The 18,247-nt window shown below is 42.2% G+C and overlaps 1 protein-coding gene across 4 annotated transcripts in view; it reads right to left on the reverse strand.

Moving 5' to 3' along the window:
* Positions 1 to 17,438, reverse strand: part of ep300b (E1A binding protein p300 b) — a 32,678-nt gene extending 15,240 nt beyond the window's left edge. For 2 of the 4 annotated variants that reach the window (XM_067476791.1, XM_067476790.1), the window contains exons 1-17: positions 15,344 to 17,438; positions 12,950 to 13,545; positions 11,085 to 11,264; positions 8,858 to 9,167; positions 8,386 to 8,499; positions 7,959 to 8,201; positions 7,581 to 7,686; positions 6,617 to 6,745; positions 6,366 to 6,483; positions 6,034 to 6,217; positions 5,809 to 5,886; positions 4,937 to 5,022; positions 4,628 to 4,780; positions 3,773 to 4,291; positions 3,295 to 3,543; positions 2,952 to 3,138; positions 1,895 to 2,013 (exon numbers count right to left, since the gene is read on the reverse strand). In XM_067476791.1, the coding sequence (XP_067332892.1) occupies positions 1,895 to 2,013; positions 2,952 to 3,138; positions 3,295 to 3,543; positions 3,773 to 4,291; positions 4,628 to 4,780; positions 4,937 to 5,022; positions 5,809 to 5,886; positions 6,034 to 6,217; positions 6,366 to 6,483; positions 6,617 to 6,745; positions 7,581 to 7,686; positions 7,959 to 8,201; positions 8,386 to 8,499; positions 8,858 to 9,167; positions 11,085 to 11,264; positions 12,950 to 13,545; positions 15,344 to 15,431 (3,459 nt within the window). In that variant the 5' untranslated portion in view covers positions 15,432 to 17,438. Of the gene's footprint in view, positions 1 to 1,861; positions 2,014 to 2,951; positions 3,139 to 3,294; positions 3,544 to 3,772; positions 4,292 to 4,627; positions 4,781 to 4,936; positions 5,023 to 5,808; positions 5,887 to 6,033; positions 6,218 to 6,365; positions 6,484 to 6,616; positions 6,746 to 7,580; positions 7,687 to 7,958; positions 8,202 to 8,385; positions 8,500 to 8,857; positions 9,168 to 11,084; positions 11,265 to 12,949; positions 13,546 to 15,343 lie in introns of all 4 variants that reach the window. The other 2 variants (XM_067476789.1, XM_067476788.1) reach the window with 1 other exon arrangement.
* Between the last annotated feature and the right edge of the window lie 809 nt (positions 17,439 to 18,247).

Consider the following 18,247-nt stretch of genomic DNA (forward strand, 5'->3'; position numbering starts at 1 on the left):
AACAATGAAAGAAGAGAAAATTCTGATAGTCAACAGAGACCTACATTAGTTCCCTGAGAAATGGAGAAGTTGCTGGATATAATAGAGCAATAAAACTCAAAGCCAAAAATACCTCCTTTGTAAGCATAAGCTAGTACTTAGCATAAGCCTCGAAATCAAGCCATCTTCTACCATCTGCTTCGCACCGCAAACTGTGCACAGCCCTTCAGGTAATAGTCATGCTCAGACTACAATAACTGTCACTAAAAAAACTTCAAATTCTCTGATAAGTTTAGGAACCGATTTATATTATAATTTAATTTTTAAAGTTTACTTTTAATCTCCCACTGAGCACACTCCTACCGGTCACTGTGCTGGTTCTACACAGATGATCCTTTACCAAGTCAGAAGCACTCACTTATCCATTTTTTGCACTTTAGGTAGCATGGTTCCAAAGCAAGGCTGCAACTCGGTTTCAGCTTCTGTTCAATAGCTCGTATCTTCATCTAATCTTACACTCGCACTTCTTACTGTTCAGGTAGTTAGTTAAGTGGCTTCATGCTGCTCACAAGTTACTGTAAACCTGTTTGTACATTTAGCCTCAATAAAAAATGATGGGTAACCAACGCCGACATTGTTGTCTGTATTTTTTAATTCATTTTTTTTTTCTTTTCAAATCACACATTATCAAATGCCTTACGGGGGTCTGTCGGCTCAATGGGTAGAGCATCGGGTTGGAATGCAGAAGGCCGTGGGTTCGAATCCCACCCCACTAGGTGTGGCCCCGCCCAGCCACCAAGGGCTACCTTGGTGCTGGTCCGGAGCCCAGATAAAAATGGGAGGGTTACGGCAGGGAGGGCATCCGGCGTAAATATTCATGCCAAATCAGTGGAACACGTTCCGCTGTGGCGAACTCTGAAGGGACAAATACCTCACAATTCAACTTGTAAAATACGTTTTTTTAAGATGGCACAATTATGAGTCAGGTGACGTGAGGTTTAGAATGAGTGTGCTCAGTTTCGATGTATACACTGCCACAATAATATCATTGTTCAAAATCCAAACAAGATTAAGAGGAAGTTTTCAATAACTGGTGCAATGTTATTTACTGTAAATATACAACACTGGAAAGTTGCATCACTTGTCTATGGAGGTTTCTGCAAGAGAGGTGAGCCAATAGCCTTGTGCTTCCTTATTAATGCTCTAAAAATAGCTTTTATTAAACTTTGTACTGCGTGAGACACAGGGGGCCAATACAGAAATTATTTTATCTGTATGTAAATACACACTTTATCGAATCTTTTCCCTGACTTGGATGCTATAGGGGTAAAGGTATTGTCCCACCTCTACACACTGCCCACCTTTACAATGACAAACTACTACTGGTGAGGAACTCCACTAGAGGTAGCAATGGAATACTAGAATGAAAACTAAAGAAATCATAATTAAACTTAAAACCTAATAAGATGCATCAGTCAAACAAATGAAAGCAATAAATGAAAGCAATTGACTCAAACCACTGTTGAACTTAAAAAAAAGTTCTCTTTGAAATATATAATACAAAATTTATGGTCTCATTTTTGTGTTTGGTGACAAATAGCCAAAGTGTAACTAGGCATAGTTTAGATGAATGCTTGGGCCCTATAATATTTAACTTTTTTGGTCTTTATGCATCCGTTTTTGGCATTTTTCTCAAATTACTTTTTCTTTCATGATTATACGAGTCATTGCTTTGATTTACACATGACAAAGTTTCAGAAAGGAGCAAAAACTGTTGCATGCATACACTCGCCCACGCACGCACGCACACACACAAAAAAAAATTAAGAGCTATATTTTTCAGAGGAGTTGAAGCAAAATGGCAGCCAGTGCAGTCCCTTACCAGGTTAGTTTTGTTACTAGTTCGAATACGTACGGGTATTCCCAGTAACTGGGGGTCCACCGGCTGACGGAAAGGGAGGGACTCAGGGTCCTGCCGGTACAAAGCCTCTAGGGTGGGCATCAGAGCCTGACGCAGCTCCTCAGGCTTGAAGACTAAAAACATGAAAAATGTGAGCATTAGATAGATACCTTCCTCAGACTCAGGCTCAGATTAAAGAGGTGCTGTAGAATTACACCAAGCTGCTCAGCACAGACGTTCAAGACTCAGGGGCTGTTTTAGCTTCTGCAGCAGCCGCTGAAACACACAGGTGGGTGGGGGGGTGGGGGGGGAGGGGAGGTGATGGTGGAGTCCTTGTTGTGGTGTCTGTCTGTGGTGATAGAAGCTGTGGAGACTGTGGTGGGAGGGTGGAGGTGTTGTCTGTATGTCTGGAGGAAAGATTTGTGGGGGGGGGAAATGCCAGCTGGGGTTTCTCGAACTGAACCTGTTGAACAATTGATTAGACTCATCGGCGTTATCCAGGTCTCCCTCAACTTGGTTCTCCTTCTCCTTAGAGCCAGTTCTTTCTTTCATACCTTGTTTTGCTGGAGCGGCTTCTCCAGTTTCCTCCTGCAGGAGTCTTTGTTGTCACTCAGTCTCAGTCCACCAACTTTGAATGCTACGTGTACATTAGGCCAGGTGTGTTCTAAAACACTATGGCAGTTTAAGTTGTATCTGCATTTACCTTTTATCAAACAAGTGATTCCCCATTTAGAGCGAGCAGACTAGGAATTTTGGAGAACAAGTAAGTATCAGGGGAACAAGCAACTCAAACTTCTTTGTCCATCCAGACATAGAAAACCGCCATTTCAGACTAGGCTACAGGTTTAGTTAAGGGTTAGTAATTCAGGAAATAATACAATAGAGAACTTAAAACATGTATGATTAATTTATTAATGATTATTCTCCTGACTGACCAGTTTCCTTTGAATTAAGATTTAATTTTACTGTGAAATTTAAATATAAATTCAAGTAGCAGGGTTCTACTCAAGTTGCTTGACTTGCAGAGACTCCAAGAGGTTTATTTGGTAAAACAACAAGACCTAAAACTCACTTTTCTTCTTGCTTTGACCACTAGCTGGGGAGCTGTTGGTGGCCGTTGACCCTGAACCCTCCTCTTCCTCTTTCTTGATTTCAGGCTTTTTGTCTTCACCTGCTGCTGCTGATGATGACATTGAGGATGAAGATGTATCCATTGGCTCGCTTTTACACCCGTCTCCTGATGGCTTCTCTTTCTTTATCTAGGCAGAAAATTCAAGTGTCATAATACATCTTTTTAGTTATAAAACACTGCATATAACTATAACAAAAGCCTATTAAGCTGGACATTTAGAAAATACATTTTAACAACCGTTCCAGGTTTTTCAGTGTCACTAAGTTAACATTGAAAATTTTACCTCTGGTTTCTCGATCTTTACATCGGGCTGGCCCTTGCCCATCTTCCCCTTGCCCTCTGCTTGGGTGTCAGCCCCTTCGTCATCATCATCCTCCTCCTCCTCTTGCTTTTTTACCTCAACTTTGACATCCTCCTGGTTGGGAGCAGGGGCAATTGACAGTGCAAGCTGGGAGCTGGGATTAGTAATGCTGTTGGCAGAGGCTGGAGAGGACACCTGACCATCTTCTGTCTGTGGGGGTTTCTGAGATAGCTGAGAAAAAGGAACAAAGATGGAATGAGCTTTAGTAATGTTCACAAAATTAACACATGCACCATTTTGTTGCTAACTCTCCAATGTTTTATATTCCAATACAAAAAGTGTTTGATCATTTAATCCGCCTAAAATGAATATCATCCATAAGATTACACATGCCGATTAAGAAAAATACAAGTTTGTGCTAGTGGGAAATTAAGCAGTAAGAAAGTAGTAATCTCCTTACTGGAGTCTTGGGCAGCTGCAGTTGCACATGAGCATTCTGGGTAGGCGCTGAAGAAGCCTGACCTCCCTGGGGGGCTGAGGAAGGCACACCCCCAAGCGACTGCTGCGGATGCTGATTGGCCTTCTCAGAGTTGCCCACCTGCCCTAATGGCTGCTGCTGCTGTGGCGGAGGTTGTGAAGCTTGTTGTTGCTGAGAGTGCTGCTGGGGGGGCATCTGGGGTGTGCTGGGGGTGTGTGGCTGTGGGGTCTGACACCTAGGTAAAGTAGGAGGTGTCTGATGAGGTTGAGGTGTCAAACTGCGTGCTGGTGAGGGGGAGTTTGTTCGAATAGGTGGGCAGTGAGGGTATGAGTTAGGCTGGGTCGAGGTGGAGGACGGAGGCAGGTTGGGTAAAGATGTGACACCACTGGCACTACTAGGCCCCATAGAGCCTGCAGGAGCAACAGAGCCTGGAGCAGCTGAGGTGGACTGTGGTGCAGGGCTACTGGCTGGGAGGGAAGGTGGTGTTGACATCTGGTTTTGCTACGGAGACGGGGACAAACAGGATAGACACACAAGAAGAAACATGAGTCTGACTAATTACAGAGAAAGTACAAGTTTGTTACAAGGGAAATAAATACAGAAGACTGTCACGTGGCAAACATATCCAGATCAAGGAAAAAAAGAAAATAAAAGCTGTGTTTCAGCCGTCACAGGTGTTTAGAAGTTTGGCACAAAATCCCTAAGAAAACACAATTAATTATTAAGAATTCATTACCGTCCATGTGTTGAAGCAGTTTTTTACTTGGTTTGTAAACCAAGTTCTCCACAACAATGGAACTCATCTTTATGGTACATGTCACTGTCAGAAAGCCTTACCGGTGGCACAGCCGTCTGTGCTCCTGGCTGGCTCATGCCAATAGGAGCAGAACCATGTCCAGGACTAGATGCAGGGAACTGGCTGGAAGGGAGGTACTGGTTTTGTAAATGTGTGGCGCTGGGCTGACCCATCCTTGGGGCTCCTGCAACCAGCTGGAAACAAGGCAATGAGGCATATGTAAAGTGCGAACATGTGTTTTAGGAATATTTAGGTTTGGAAACGTCATTAGTTTTGTGACTTATAGTTCATATAACCCCACGCAACAATAAAACAAAGCAATCTGTGGCAGAGATGACAGTAATACCAACCTGGTTCATGGGAGGATTTAGAGGAAGAGGAGGTGTAGACCTCTGACCCACTGACGGCATCCCCATCTGACCAAACTGGTTCATTCCTAAAAGTGGAGCAGGACAGAAGTAATAGTTTTTACAATGAAACTTATAGAGGAGCATTGAGGCCATTGTGTGTTCACACCAGGGCACCGAAGTATTTTTAATCAGTAGTTATCTTCTAGAATTCAAAATTTAGACACTTTGTTTATCTCTAGTAAGGGGTGGGTTTTAGTCTGCCCATCGCCTGGCAACACTGTTGAAGAGGCAACCATGACTTCATAAATCCTAAGACGTGCTGAGAGACATTTAATTTTAGTTGTAAAACACACTGCTCCACAGTTTTGTTAACAAATGCATCATATTTTATAGTCAAACAAGTGGGGCTAGACTTTTATCAAACAACTTATGCTCACTGCAGCCAAGAAATTAATAGTTGTATTATTTTAATATGCAGACATAAAATAATAGACAATATGCTAATGACAATGTTAAAGTGATTTTTCAAAACATGAAACCCACAAAACACATTCTGTGATGAATTTGAATGGCAGCAAATATGAAACCTATATGAGTAATGATACCATCTAATGTACACCTCTTCTAATGTCTCCATAATCTACAACTACGTTTCAGCTTCCTCTTCTGAAAATCACCAAATCAAGATCAAAACATATTCCATTTATATAGCCACATAACACAAATTTGCTTCAAGGGGCTTTGCAATCTATGCAACATCCTCTGTCCTTACACCTTTGAATCAAATAGTGGAAAACCATAAAAATTAGAGCACGTCCCATGAATCTGACTTCACACCTTTTTAATAATGTCATATACACTTTTTGAAGTACCTGCTGGGTTCTGCATCCTGTTAACCATCTGATTGGGTCCAGCTGCTCGGACCGTGGACGGATCAGCATGAGGACCATCTGACAGGGTAACAAGACAAACTTCTTATTAGTTAAGTGTATGAGACAACTTCTTGTTCTTTTTAATACATACGCAAATGTCAGGCACATTACTTTGTCTGGTATAAAGGTAAAGCAATGAAACTCTTTCTATAACTGTGTACTTACTTGGGGATTGCCCTGGGGCCATGGTGGGTTGTCCCATAATGGGAGGTCCCTGCGGGAGGCCTGAGGAGGGTATGCCAGGCTGTCCAGGCATCATTCCCTGTTTCTGGAGTCGCGTCCTCCTCTTTTCTTCCAACTCCTTTTGGATCTTGTAGATTTTCTCGGCCAACAGGTGATAGTACTCCGCCTGAAAAGTGATGCAGCACAAAAGAAAGAGGATGTTACAGGATACATCACTAAAGTGCCCAAAGCAAATACATTACATATTACATACTCATTCATTACCAGGAATGTGATGGTCATGCAAGTTACTTAATGCTCTGTTAGATTCTTACCCTGCTATTGGCCGACTCGTACATGTCTCCCTCCACTTTTCGAGCATAAGCCACCAGATTTTCCATCCGCCGATCTTTCAGTGCAGCTGGGTCAGGAGTAGGGAAGATGGCTTGAACACTGTTCTCACACACACACACACACACACACACACAAACAACTTGGTGACAAATACATCCAATCAAATGTTACTGCTGGAAATATCTTAATATTTTAAATAGAAAATGTAAATAACGGGATACAGCAGACTCACAGCTTGTGGACAAGGTGGTTGCGAAGGTCCTGCGTGATGTCTTCATGCCAAGGCTTCCTCATGCCTTCAACAGAGGGAGGAGTTGCTGTGGGCATGGAGCCGAGGTTTCCCACACCATCATTTATCAAACTGGAGGAAACAACACACAGAAATGTCATGGAGTAAAATGAAATACACATACACATTATAGAACAGCCATAACACATTCACTCACACACACACACACACTCTTACAAATGCATGTGATATATGCTTTTTATATATAGATATAACAATTCATTTTCAATACATTTTCCTAAAGTATTCTTGCTTTTTAAACACTTTAAATATAAAAAAAAACAAACAAAAACAAAAAAACAATCATGTTCTCTTCCATCATCACTATTCTTCTTTTAAAAGATAAATTTTACAATAAGGATGCAAAGTTGTACCTTTAAAAAAAAAAATTAATATTAATAATACATTTGTTATTAATAATACTATTAGACATACTATTATCATATGCCAATGCTGAATTATGAATTTGGTTTGAATTAGGTCTTTTACTTTACTCTCATTTATCTGAGAAAAAAAACATTTAGCAATTTTATTATTTTCTTTTCCTTTCAGCTTTTCCCAAAAACTCAGGGTTGCCACAGTGGACATCGTGGCCCTATTTTTTTATGATTGATGGCTTTCCTTACACAACTCTTGCCAATTTTTAGTTGGCCTGAGATACACGCTGGGCTGCCACCCTACCAAGTAAGCCATTAATGCCTCAGACATCTATCGCTCTTGCTATGCCTTACTGAAGAACTCTTTGTATGCCAGGTCTGTGGTTCACACCTCTAGGTTGTTTTTTTTTTTTTTTTACAATTCAAAAACAATTTCTATATGCCCACTTGGATTGGAACTACAGAAGAAGATGTGTTATTACAAAGATAGACAAGAAATGCATTCCAGACAGCAAATACTGCAAACGGACCTCTGCGGATTCATGCTGTTGTGCAACATGGCATCTGGTAGTAAGGTAGACGGCTGGCTGGGGGGCTGTACCCCCACTCCACCATTCATTCCCATGGAGTTTCCTCCTAGAAAGAGACCATTGTAAAGTTTTAAGTTTGTAGTTTTTAACTGAACAATTCTGACAACAATATCTTTGACATGAAATTGCAGTAACTTCGATCTCTTAGTAGATTTTCTACTAAATTGGCATTGTAGTAGAGTATGTGCAAATGCACCTTTGATATGGACATATTTTGCCGTTTTGTCAAAGTAATAAAAGGGCACCCATAGTCAGAGAGGACCCTAGTATTTAAGGACCCTTTATAATTGTGATATCTTCAGTTGCATACAAACTAACCCATGGTGTTTAGAGGTCTCATTCCAGGTTGCCCCTGTAGCCCCTGGTTTGGCATGTTGGCCTGTGTTGGCTGCTGTGACATCTGGTTTCCCTGGTAAGTTAGGCCCAGTGCAGCATAGGCCCTCTCTATGGAGCTGGGGTCAATCTGGTTGGAAGGGTTTATATTCGAAGCATTGGGCTGTCCACCAGGCACTCCTGGACCCAGAGGGTTTACCAGACCCACCCCAGCATTGTTGACAAGAGCTATGAAGAACACAGCAGGAGGGGGGGGATTGAAGGAGAGAGAATTTGAGCATTTATGCATTATGGTCTACTGTTATGCACCTCACTGGTTAGTTCTATCTTCTTATGACAAATAATGTGTAGACAATAGTTCAGCCGTAAGAGCCACGAATATGTGCTTAAAGACAGAATGAGAAACACTCACACTGCTGGTTCCTCTTGTCTCCAGCATTTTTCAATGGCAGGCATACAGGACAGTCGTGTCTGGTGCAATTCTTCCAATGAGAGATAATCTGTCTGGATGAGGCACAGTGTGCCACTGCAGGAGAAGAGACAGAGAAAACTTTGAGAAAAGGGAAGGAGTGAAGAGGACAGGAAAAAGAGAACAAGTGAAATGAAAAATTGTGACAGCACTAAGGAGGGAAAAGAACAATGAGACAATAAAAGGGCAGAAAAAAAAAGGAAATCTTAAGAGTGAAGAGAAAGAGAGCTAAACCAGATACTGAGACAAAACATTTTATGAGTCATTCAGTGCAATAAAACTATGTCCAGACAGAGACTAAGAAAAGTTACAGTAGAGCAGCCGACTAAAGAGAGAACAACGTATTTTGACTGAAGCTTTGGATGTGACATCTCTCAACAATAACGTGTCAATCAGCATATTACAACAGACTCACCCTGGCAGGATTTGCCAGCCTGGCAATGAGTCATGTGGTTGAGCACGTTCTTCATGGTGCGGCAGTGGGGCAGGTTGCAGTGCCGCACTTCCCCATTGGCCTGCTCCCTCCGTTGGCACTTGTGTGCGTGGAGCAGAAGGACCAGCTGCTGTTGAATTAGCTTCCGTTTCTCAGGGTCTGCAGAGGGGGGTGCTGTGCCGGGACCTGCCCCTACGGCATTGAGCCCAACCTGTGCGCCTCCCACTGCTGCTGCCGGTCCACTGACAGATACACTACCAACTGCTCCTGGCTGCTGCTGCTGCTGAGAGGCCTTAAGACACAGAGGGATAATGAGCCACGGTAAAGCATTAAAAAGAGGAATGCACAATAACTACTAACAAATTAAATTTACTTGGTCATTTACTGAAATCCCATACAAGGCAACAATGTCCATGATATTTCTGCTAGCAACCTGAGAAGGCAACACTAGCTTCTGCCTCGTTGAGATGGCTAGAAGTTCATTCAAAACATCTTACATTGGAATACTGGCAGATTTTTTTGGGTTACTTAGGCCAATGTGTTTTTGTGGTCTTTTCCAGATTTATGTGTAAAACAAGCTGTTATGAAGAACATATGAAAATGTCTGTACGCTCTTCAGAGGTCAAAAGAAAATACTAGAGTCTAATCTGAAAACTTTCTTACACTGAAACACCACCATGACACTTAATGAATTACAGAACAAGAATATGAGCTTAGACCCAAACCATTAGCTTACCAAACCTCCTAAGTTGGCAATTTCACACCTCATGCAAAAGATTTCTTATATTTGCTGAAACGTCTTAGTCAGACGAGTGTTTTGAGTCATGGCTACTTTCACATGTCAGGCTTCTGTCACACACAGCTATACATTCCCATCTTCGTCTAAAAAGGGGCCCCTCGTCTACACACAAAGAGGCAACTTTATCTCAACTTTGCAAAGCTACTTGGTTGTGATACGTTACTTTTAGTTTGCTTTGAACAGAGGCCATTACATGATTATTCAACAAGCAGCAAGATTATCCATCTGAAAATGTCTCATCTCTCCAGTCACCCATTTATGTTTTTTCACTCCTCCGTGACTATGAAGCCATCGCTGACTAATGACATCAAGCTATATGCACATCTGCAGAGGTTTAAATTTTTTTTAAATTACAACACATACAAATGGCCCACATCTGACTTAAAATTCCAATTTGGTTGGTTCACACCTCCATGAAACATCAGATCAGTGTCACTTTGTGAACTTAATCAAAGTCACCTCTTAACTGCATATACTATACGCTTGGACCGGCACTGCACAGCTGGGGAGGGGAACGGGCTGTTAGGGGTTCAGTGTCTTGCCCAGAGACACTTCGACTTATAGCCAGGGCCGGGGAACGACTGCCTTTACCACCTGACGGCTGGCGGCTATAGCCACCCCTAATGGGTGTGCTTTCCTTATATTTACTTATTTGCATAGAGTTCCCCCACATGTTGGTATATATGACTAACTGTTCCACTCCTTATCTGGAAATTTTTGTTAAATATGTCACAAAAGCATAAAAACTATTTTGAACATAACTCTCCTCTCAGTGGGCAGATGGCTGCCCACCCTGAGCCTGGTTCTGCTGGAGGTTTCTTTCGTTAAAGGGAGTTTTTCCTCTCCACTGTTACCTTGCTCAAGGAGGAATTGTTGGGTTCTCTCTATACACCTTTATAGTCTTGACATTATTCTGTAAAGTGCCTTAAGATGACTTTGTTGTGAATTGGTGCTCTATAAATAAAGTTGAATTGAACTAGTCCTGTTGTTGGGATTTAGCAGAAAAAAAAAAAAACCTGAGTCATCAGGTGAATTGAAGAAGGGATACAAACTACTACCGTTATTACTACATGTCAACTTTGTCTTGACAGAGTTGTCCAATGCCTTGATTTAAGAGAGAACGGTTTAAGTGGAGTAATAGTGATTGATGGAATAAAGTACAGGAAGCTCACCTGGACACTGACTAGCATAGAAACCCTATTTCTCAATACATTCAAAACACATTCAATAATTAACTTACACTAATTTACAGTACCTTAAGAGGTACTCCTGAAACAATTGGAAATTTTATTTATTTAAAATAAAATCTACAAATGCAATGTCCCAAACTTTTTAAAGCCACTGTTAAAGTCCTTCATAATGGCTAAAAACGTTTAACCACCTCTACAAAACAGAAAACCTCAATCATACCATCCCAGGCATTCCTTGAACTGGTGGTGCCTTCTTGTCCATGTTGAACTGTGGGGCCATGTTATTTGGAAGGCCCGCCTTATTCTGGAGATGTGGGCCCAGCCCTGCTCCCGGCAGCCCCTGGGCAGCAGACTGGCCGTACGGACCACCATAGGGGCCCGCGTTGGCCATCATATTCATCTGGTAAGAAGATTGAGGGAAAAAAAAAAAAGGAAACAGGACGTAAAAAAAAAGATGACAGAGGAAGGTGGAGGAGCAAGGTATGAAGACAAAAGTAGGAAAGAAAAAAATATCAGACTGCTTACTTTGCATCTTTTTATCAGATTCAAACATTCAAGAAAGAAATCTGGTAAAGAGTTTAAAAACAACAAATCTATTTTAAAGCTGTTTCAACAATGCTACTCAGAAAAATAGTACTAACAAGGCTACACAAAACCATTACCATTATTACACCGTGACCATACAATTTAAATATAATGCTACTTTCTGATTTGCTCCCCAGAAAAAGTTAGTAAGAGACAATTTAAATACTATATTTAAGGCCTTACACCAAAGCTGAGGCTTATGTCCATCTCACAGTTTTTTTAATCTATCCAGCATCTGGTCAACAAGTTAACTGGTTTGTTAACTCTTGCTGTTTGACCAATAGAGTGAAACTCTTCATTCGGGCAGAATAACTGAGTGTACTGGGTTTAACAAGGAGGCAGAATGGCAAATTGTCCTTTGTGTGCAAGGACAGTAAGTTTAAGCAAATGGATAATACACTTACTTTATGACATTTTAACTACAGCACATTACAAAAAAAGATCTTGTTTGCTGAGTAACAGCCACAGAGACTTGATCTTCTGTCTGATGCAACAACAACCTCAATTAAACCATTTAAATCCGTACTTCCTTCACACCTTTAGTATAAAATCACAACCATCGTGTGGAGGTTAACCATCAATACCACAGAGTGAACAGTGAAGCGTCTGCGACTCCATCGCATAACCACAATCATACCTGCTCTGGTACCTGAAGGTTGTCTTCAGGAACCTCACAGGAGCAAATGCTAAAGGTCTACTGCTTCACTCAGGTCTGAAAAGATGTGCCCGTCCTAAAAATACACTTCCACTCAAGTAACCTAAAGTGTGAGGATAGCGGTACCAGAGCAGTGTGAAGATCTTTTATCAGATTTTTGCCTTCAAATATATACAATGCTGTAACATTTTACTCTAGGCCTATGGTCTATATTAGTTTTGATAATTTCCCTCCATGATAAATATTTGTTATGTCATGACCATTTGCATCTTAATGCTGTTGCATAGGCATCTCACATGTGCCTGCAAACAAGTATTTTAGAAAGCTGAACTTGGATACTTTATGAGGCGAGTCTCAAACAAAAGCTTTTCTTTTGTTTGTAAATGGTTTGGCAACAGACAAGATGTGAATAAAACATTTGTAATTGTGTCAAAAGTCTAAACCAGCAAAGGGTGGAAATATGAATAAAATCTGCTTCACGAGTTCAAACAAATCAAAATGTAAGGATGGGATCGTGGCATGTTGGAGAAACAACTGTTACATAGGTTTGTCACCATCTTTAAGTAAAGAATAATGCCTTGAATTTTATCACAATAATTATCTATATCAAATGATAAAAAAATTGTTTCAAAATATTCTATGTAAAAGTCTGTTGAGGATATCTTCAAAAGAACTACATGCAGGCATGAGACTCACCAGAGCAATATAATCCTACTTTGTTTAGGTTGCCATTTTGAAGGTCTTGGCAAGGCTGTTTACCACAATTGCTAACCTGCTATAGAATAGTCACTAGTTAAATGTTGAACATATGTAATGGCTGGTTTTGCTGCTCAGAGAGGGCTTACCTTGTTCAGAGATCCGGGCTGCTGTGGTCTCATCCCTGCCGGACCCCCAGGTCCCATTTGCTGCCCACCCTGCTGTTGTTGCTGCTGCAAGGTTTCTGCCAACAGGTTACTATTGCTACCCATGCCTGCATTGCCAGGGTAACCCATTCTCGGTGAGCCATTCATCACCTGACCGCCAATCAGCCCTTGCTGCTGTCCAGCGTTTCCCTTCTGGCCACCCATCATGGCAGCTGCTCGACTGATTGCTGCCACCCCTCCAACCATCCCGACCTGCTGCATCAATCCAGGTTGCTGCTGTTGGCCTTGGGGAGGCATGCCTTGAGGTCCACCAGGGGAGACACCAACACCCCCCATCATTCCCATGGAAGCCCCAGGTGCTGTGCTGTTGGAAGGTGGGCCACCCTGCTGTGCTGATGCTCCAGCACGCAAGAGTTCAGACAGCTGTTTGTGTTTTGCAGCTGCGTCCTGACCTCCACCCATTCCTCCAAGAGTGGTATGGAGTTGGCTGGAATCAGCTCCATTGGGCAGGCCCAGGTCAGAAGAACTGATGAGCTCATCTGGGAGGTCATGCTCCAGGTCAAAAAGTGAACCAAAATCTGTGCATGAAGAAAGAATAACAACAATTTTAACAGCCAAAAAAGGAAAGATTTTGGTTCCCACGGTTGACAGCACAGGAAAATGGACATTGCATAGTACCACCAAATTTCTTAACTAACTGAATGTTTTTCATTTTGTGGCACAGCTCTGACATCGGTTTTAATAACTACTAATCTGAAGCCCATACTGTAGCAAAACAGCCAGTGTATCAGGAGCTGCCTCAAACAGCCTGACATCTCTACTGGGCATCAGTCTGTGGTTTGATGGGGTGCCAAACATGGAGAGTGAATGCAGTAGGGTCAGGGTGAGAAGCCGCAGAGAGGTAAACACTACAGTACCTTGGAAGGTCTGTGCATACGAGCTAGAGTTATGTTGCGCAAGAGCACTGCACAGGTGAAGGAATACAAAGTCGTACCTATTGTAAACAGGATGGAAAAAATAATCATTTAAGAGAATATTTAAATACATTGAAATCTAATTCATTTCCTTTACGTAGTCCCACTATCTAACACAATAAAGTTTGGGCAGTCATCCCTCTACTTTACCAGTCACAAACCAAGCTCCCATTACAGGAAAATAATTAAATTACAAGCTACATTGTCATTCTTTTCATTTCTTTTTTCACATAGCTCTTCAGTGTAGAAGGTGCTGTTCCACATTTCCACTGCATTATAGGCCCAAATACTGTAGGACAATAAAACATAGGCTCACAATTACTAAAGTACCTTTTAAGACCAACTAAAAGTTGATTTCAAACGAGATTTGAAGATAGTTACGGAAAAAATAACTCACAGTTCATTTCGAGCAACGTGTTTTTAAGGTTTATTCGAACCTAATAGGGCTTCAGCAGTTTGAATGAAGCAAATCAAATCTCTCTCTTCCAAAGCTGATAATTTGAAAACAATCATCGCCATCACTACTACAAGTCAGTGTGCGGCTTCGTAATCAAATTTCGTAATCAACCGTTTTTTCTCCAACACTTAAAGTGGATTAGGGAAACGTGTTTTCAACAACGCTGGACAACAACGCTTAACGTTAGCGCAACTTTCTTTAATGAAGTCTCGAACAATGGCTAGCGGGGGTGGGACAATAGTTCACTAAAACGCCAGTATCCCCACAGTGAACATCACTTTAATGACACTTCTTACTCTAAACTTTTGTTTTAGAACACAGAATACGTTGGGTCTCTTTGGAAAAAAGTTTTTCTGAAGGCCAATAGTGTTTAGCTAACTGTTTTCTTTGCTAGCCGAGCTCAGCTGACCCGGTCCGGGTCTCTGCCAAGCTAGTTAGCTAGCTCGCTCGGTTATCGATACTTTCTCCTCAGGCTATTTTGTAAACGGTGTTTTAGCTTTTTTTTTGCAAAGTATTTGTAATCCCGGTTGCTTAATGTGCACATGCTCTCGTGTTTCCAACTAATTAACTTCTAAAGTAGCTGGGAAACTTGAAGCAAACTGGGTGACTCGACTCTCCCATTGTTTGGAGGTGGATCTTGTAGTTAGTAGTTAGCTAGTTAGCTAGTTGAGGCTAACACATCAAAACATTACTACTAGAAAGTGATTTCTAACGCATGCAAGCGCATGTGTTCTCTTTAGCAATTCAAACACCCTGTCGTTTCTAAACAAAATCGTGACCGTACTCAAGTTTAAATGCTTTAATTATGGAGTAACTCAGAGCAACAAAGTTGCTGTGCAACTCTGCAGGGACTCCCGTGTCTGACCATTGATCAACAGAGCTAAGCTCGTTTGCTACTTCACGGTTTGTTTCAAACTAAATCAAGAAACCAAAGCATTTCTTTACCATTTCCATCACTGGCAGAGAGAGCTGGAGAGGACAGCTTGGGCCTCTTGGCTGAAGGCGGGCCGGACTCCAGGACATTATCGGCCATATTTTTGACGAATAAAAAAAATGCCGTAGATCCACGGACGGCAAAAGTATTTCCCTTATTTCCCTTTAAAGAAGGCTTATGATCGTTCCCCCACCGCTTGGGGGACGGTAGGGGAGAAGACAGCAATGTTGAACTCTTTCCCTCACAGTGCTCCCTCTCGGTTTATTCCTCTCTGCAGATATCAGTCCCCCTCCCCTGTCGGAGATTTTGGTTCTTCACAGATTTGAACAGGAGGAGGTGGGAAGGAGGAGTCGGCAAAAAAGGCAAGCGTGCGGCCTTCTGACAACCTCATGTAGCCTCTTCTGCGACACAAAAATTGTCCCAAGATCCATCCCCCATGCTGCACTCAGTCCTGTCCGCCATAGTCGGTGGAGAAAGCCTGTATTTCAGGTCGGAAACGGTCCAGTGGAGGTCTTCGGTCGGGGCACGTAAGTGATAATTGCAATGCCAAAGATTGCCCGAGTTAACTCTTGGAGGCCGACAACTCATGCAACAGTTCGGAGACCTTTGGCTGTGTCTATAGTTTCTTTCACACGACCAGTAGATATCCAACTCATGCAAACGCCTGCGATTCCTTCGTTTCCAAAGCAAAAAGGCAGCCAACCGGTGTGTGAGGACCACCAGCAGTAGTTTTAAAATACGGTTAAAGCATCAGAGGTACTCTCAAGTGCAACACTGAGCCACTTGCATTGGCTTTGACAGTAACTGAATAAATACGTTAACAGTTCTGCAGAACGGTGAAGAACACTGGAGCCCGAACACTTGCAAATAACTCAGATAAAAAGAACATCTACTGCTGAGGCATATGTCCATGCGTGAGTTTTCTTTTGCATGTGCATGCTGACAAAAATTGTGCACTTAGTGTTTGACCATGCAAGGCACTGGGTCAGAAAGAACAGACTCGTATTGCACATTTGGTTGTTGCAACCCTTTTTTGCGTGATTATGCCTATTGCAGTCAGCAGGGTTTGGCGAAGGGTTAAAAACTGAAATTCGTGTCAAAAAAATAAATCACTGCTTTTGGCAATCGATTCAGTTGCACTTTATTTCTTTTGACAGCATAGTTCTTGGGGGGTCAATCGAAGCGCTAATTGCCAATCAGCGTGCAGTCCGATTGATCCAATTAGTTTTATTTTGCAGGAGCTCACTTATCCAGTGCTCCAGCAGGGTTTCGCTTGCTTTAAACGACAGATAACGCAAACAATGAAAGATATTACTCAAAATGTACCTGCCAGTAATTGGTCATAGGTTGCCGTGAGCATGCAAGCGAAGAGAGGACAGATAATCTAAACCGAAAACAGGAGCACCCAGCTGCGGCGGAACAGGCGAAAATGTGGTCAAATTGACGGCGGGTCGCTAAGAAATTATGGCTATTTCGAAGGCGGAAAGCTTCAGATCGGCACAATACTGTTGACACCCCCCTTTAAAATATTTTGGGCTGGCAAAATCCTCTCGTTTACTCTTTGTGATGGAGAATGCCCCCCTTCGTCTCGATCCTGGCAATTTCCCCCCTTTAAACCCGTCTTTCTTTCCACCTCTCCCTTCTGCCCGGCAGCAATTTATTTATGTAATTGTCTATGCGGGCTCTTTCCTTCCTCCGCGACGAACACATAATGATTTTTCATGTTGATGTTGTCCCTTTTTTTCGCAGTTTTTTTTCCCTCGTTGTGATAATTTATAGCTCCTCTTCCGCCTCTTCTCTCCGTCGCCGCTCCGCAAAACACCCCCTTCCTTGGATTTTTCGGAGTATTTCCTTCTCATGCATACATACAGAAATATATCACCGATACGGTTTCGCCCCCCCCGACTAACGTCTTTTCGGTTTGGTGATGCTTTCGGTTTCTTGATAACACGGACGAGATTTCGCCGCCGCTCGTTCCTCTCCTGGCGGTTCCCGGAGCGGCTGTCGTCGGTCGCCGGAGTCGCTCCTTCTCTGGGTTATCTCCTGTTTCTGACGATCTGTCCGCACAAACAAAATGGCGGCTTGTTGTTTCTACTTCTCTGATACGGGGGGGAGGGTTGGAGGTACAGCAACATTAGGCGTGAAGGGGGGGAGGCAGTCAGGCAGGGAGGGAGGGAGGAAGGGAAGATGAGGGGAGGTTGTCTTCGTTGGTGTTCGGGATTTTCCGGAAACCGGTTCTGTGCAGTCGGCCTTCGCCGATTTTAATCTGTAGGGGACAGTGGCGCTCCACTATTATGCTGCTCTGTCAAACACGGACATGCTCTGTTATTTGACATATGCACAGGTACACAAAGAGAAAGAAATACCACTTTAAACTTTAACTTGTCTTTTCTTTTAACTTAAAGTTGATTTACTTTGCCATAGCTTTGTTCCCGTTAACAAATCACTGCTTTAACTCACTATAGTGTCCATTCTAAAAAAATATTAAAAACATATAGTTGCTTCAGAGAGAATTCACACCCCTTCGGGTTTTGTACAGTTTATGATAAACATTTCATTTGTAATTGACTTAAAAACGTTTTGTAATAAAAAAAAAAATCTACTCGCTCTACCTTCAAAATAGTTTGCAATTTTTTGTTTTACCAATAGGATTCACATACTTTAGTGTGTGTGTGTGGGCTCAGGCATCCTGTTTAAATTTGCTGCATTCGACCTGTTGTAAAATGAACACACTGGACTTACACTCCCACATCTGGCTATTCAAACCCAATGATTAGAACTGAAGCCTATCCTACAGTTGCTGAAAAGGTAATTGCTATGCAATGTTTTGCCATAGGTCACCAGTGTATTTCAGAGGTAGCTTACAACCTAGTGCAAATTAAATAACCCAAGCAAAGACTAGAGGCTGGTGAAAT

This window comes from Channa argus, chromosome 15 (genome assembly GCF_033026475.1).
Source record: "Channa argus isolate prfri chromosome 15, Channa argus male v1.0, whole genome shotgun sequence".
NCBI lineage: Eukaryota > Metazoa > Chordata > Actinopteri > Anabantiformes > Channidae > Channa > Channa argus.